Here is a 1,008-nt window from a genome sequence, read left to right as displayed (position 1 = left end):
GCTCGCTCACGTCTCAGTAGACCGAGGACGAGGAGGGGGCGAGGCACGTTTACTTGCGACGCAACGGGGAAAATTGATCGCGTTTTTGAAATTGTCGTTACAAAGGGTTGTTTGAAAAATGTTTGAGAAAAAATTGGGGTGTTAAATAACTTTTCGCACATGCCTCAGAACCGTGCTATGGAATTTTCAAATGCTCTCTGGACTACTGGATGAAGTAATTTCCGTCACAGGCGATATCACACCCCTTCCCCCTCCTCTCCCCTGCAGCGTATGTTCTTCGTTTGTTCAGCTGAGCTCCCCGTACAGGTGCGTCAAAGTACAGGAATCAGGTTACTTTGCACAGAGGTGATTCAGAGTCATGGGGAGGGGGGTTCTGACTGGAGTGGTGGGAGGCTGGGCAGTAGAAGACGGAGTGACCAGGGGGGAGCGGAGCGGCCTAAAGGCCGGTTCTGTGGGGGATCACGGGGGATCGGGGAAGGGTGCAGCGCTGGTCGGCCGCCGGTCGCTGCTCGCCTTGACGCTGTTGCTGCCTCTGCCCGTTGCTTCGGCTCGGTCGGCCCCGTCTGTTCGGTGCTGTTCGGGCCCGGCGCAGAGAGCCAGCGGGCCCGCAGTGAGGTGAGACGCCACGCGGAGCGAGCCGTGTGACAGCTGTGTCGCCTTTAACGCCTTGTGTCGCCGCCGTGCCGCACCGCGAGGGCCGCGAGCAAGAGACCAGACCGACTCGAGCGCGCGCGACGGCCCCGCGGATGTTGTTGTCCCAGTGATCCCTCCAGCCCCAAGTGTGTGCGTGTGTGCGTTTCGTCTTTTGGTCGCGCGCAGCCGCAAGGGCGAGCCCACCAACCGCCACCATGTCTTCGCTGCCGTTCAGTCTGCAAATGATAAAGTACCTGCTCTTCCTCTTCAACATCCTCTTCGTGGTACGTTTCAAAGCCGCGCCCCGGCCGGCAGGTCAGCAGTGCCACGGACGGTCGCGTGTGAATTCCCCCCGCGCGTGTCAAGTGTGACTGT

The 1,008-nt window shown here is 59.8% G+C and overlaps 1 protein-coding gene across 4 annotated transcripts in view; it reads left to right on the top strand.

Moving 5' to 3' along the window:
• The first annotated feature begins 255 nt into the window (after nt 1-255).
• LOC113207047 (23 kDa integral membrane protein) overlaps nt 256-1,008 on the top strand; it is a 17,677-nt gene continuing 16,924 nt past the window's right edge. For 3 of the 4 annotated variants that reach the window (XM_052274734.1, XM_052274736.1, XM_052274735.1), the window contains exon 1: nt 256-615. In XM_052274734.1, coding sequence (XP_052130694.1) covers nt 271-615 — 345 coding nt within the window. In that variant the 5' untranslated portion in view covers nt 256-270. Of the gene's footprint in view, nt 918-1,008 lie in introns of all 4 variants that reach the window. The other variant, XM_052274737.1, reaches the window with a different exon arrangement.

The sequence above is a fragment of the Frankliniella occidentalis genome, unplaced genomic scaffold (assembly GCF_000697945.3).
Source record: "Frankliniella occidentalis isolate FOCC.00 unplaced genomic scaffold, Focc_3.1 Scaffold431, whole genome shotgun sequence".
In the NCBI taxonomy this organism is placed as follows: Eukaryota; Metazoa; Arthropoda; class Insecta; order Thysanoptera; family Thripidae; genus Frankliniella; species Frankliniella occidentalis.
Note: the sequence above shows the minus strand (reverse complement) of the source record. Positions and strands in the feature narration are given on the sequence as shown.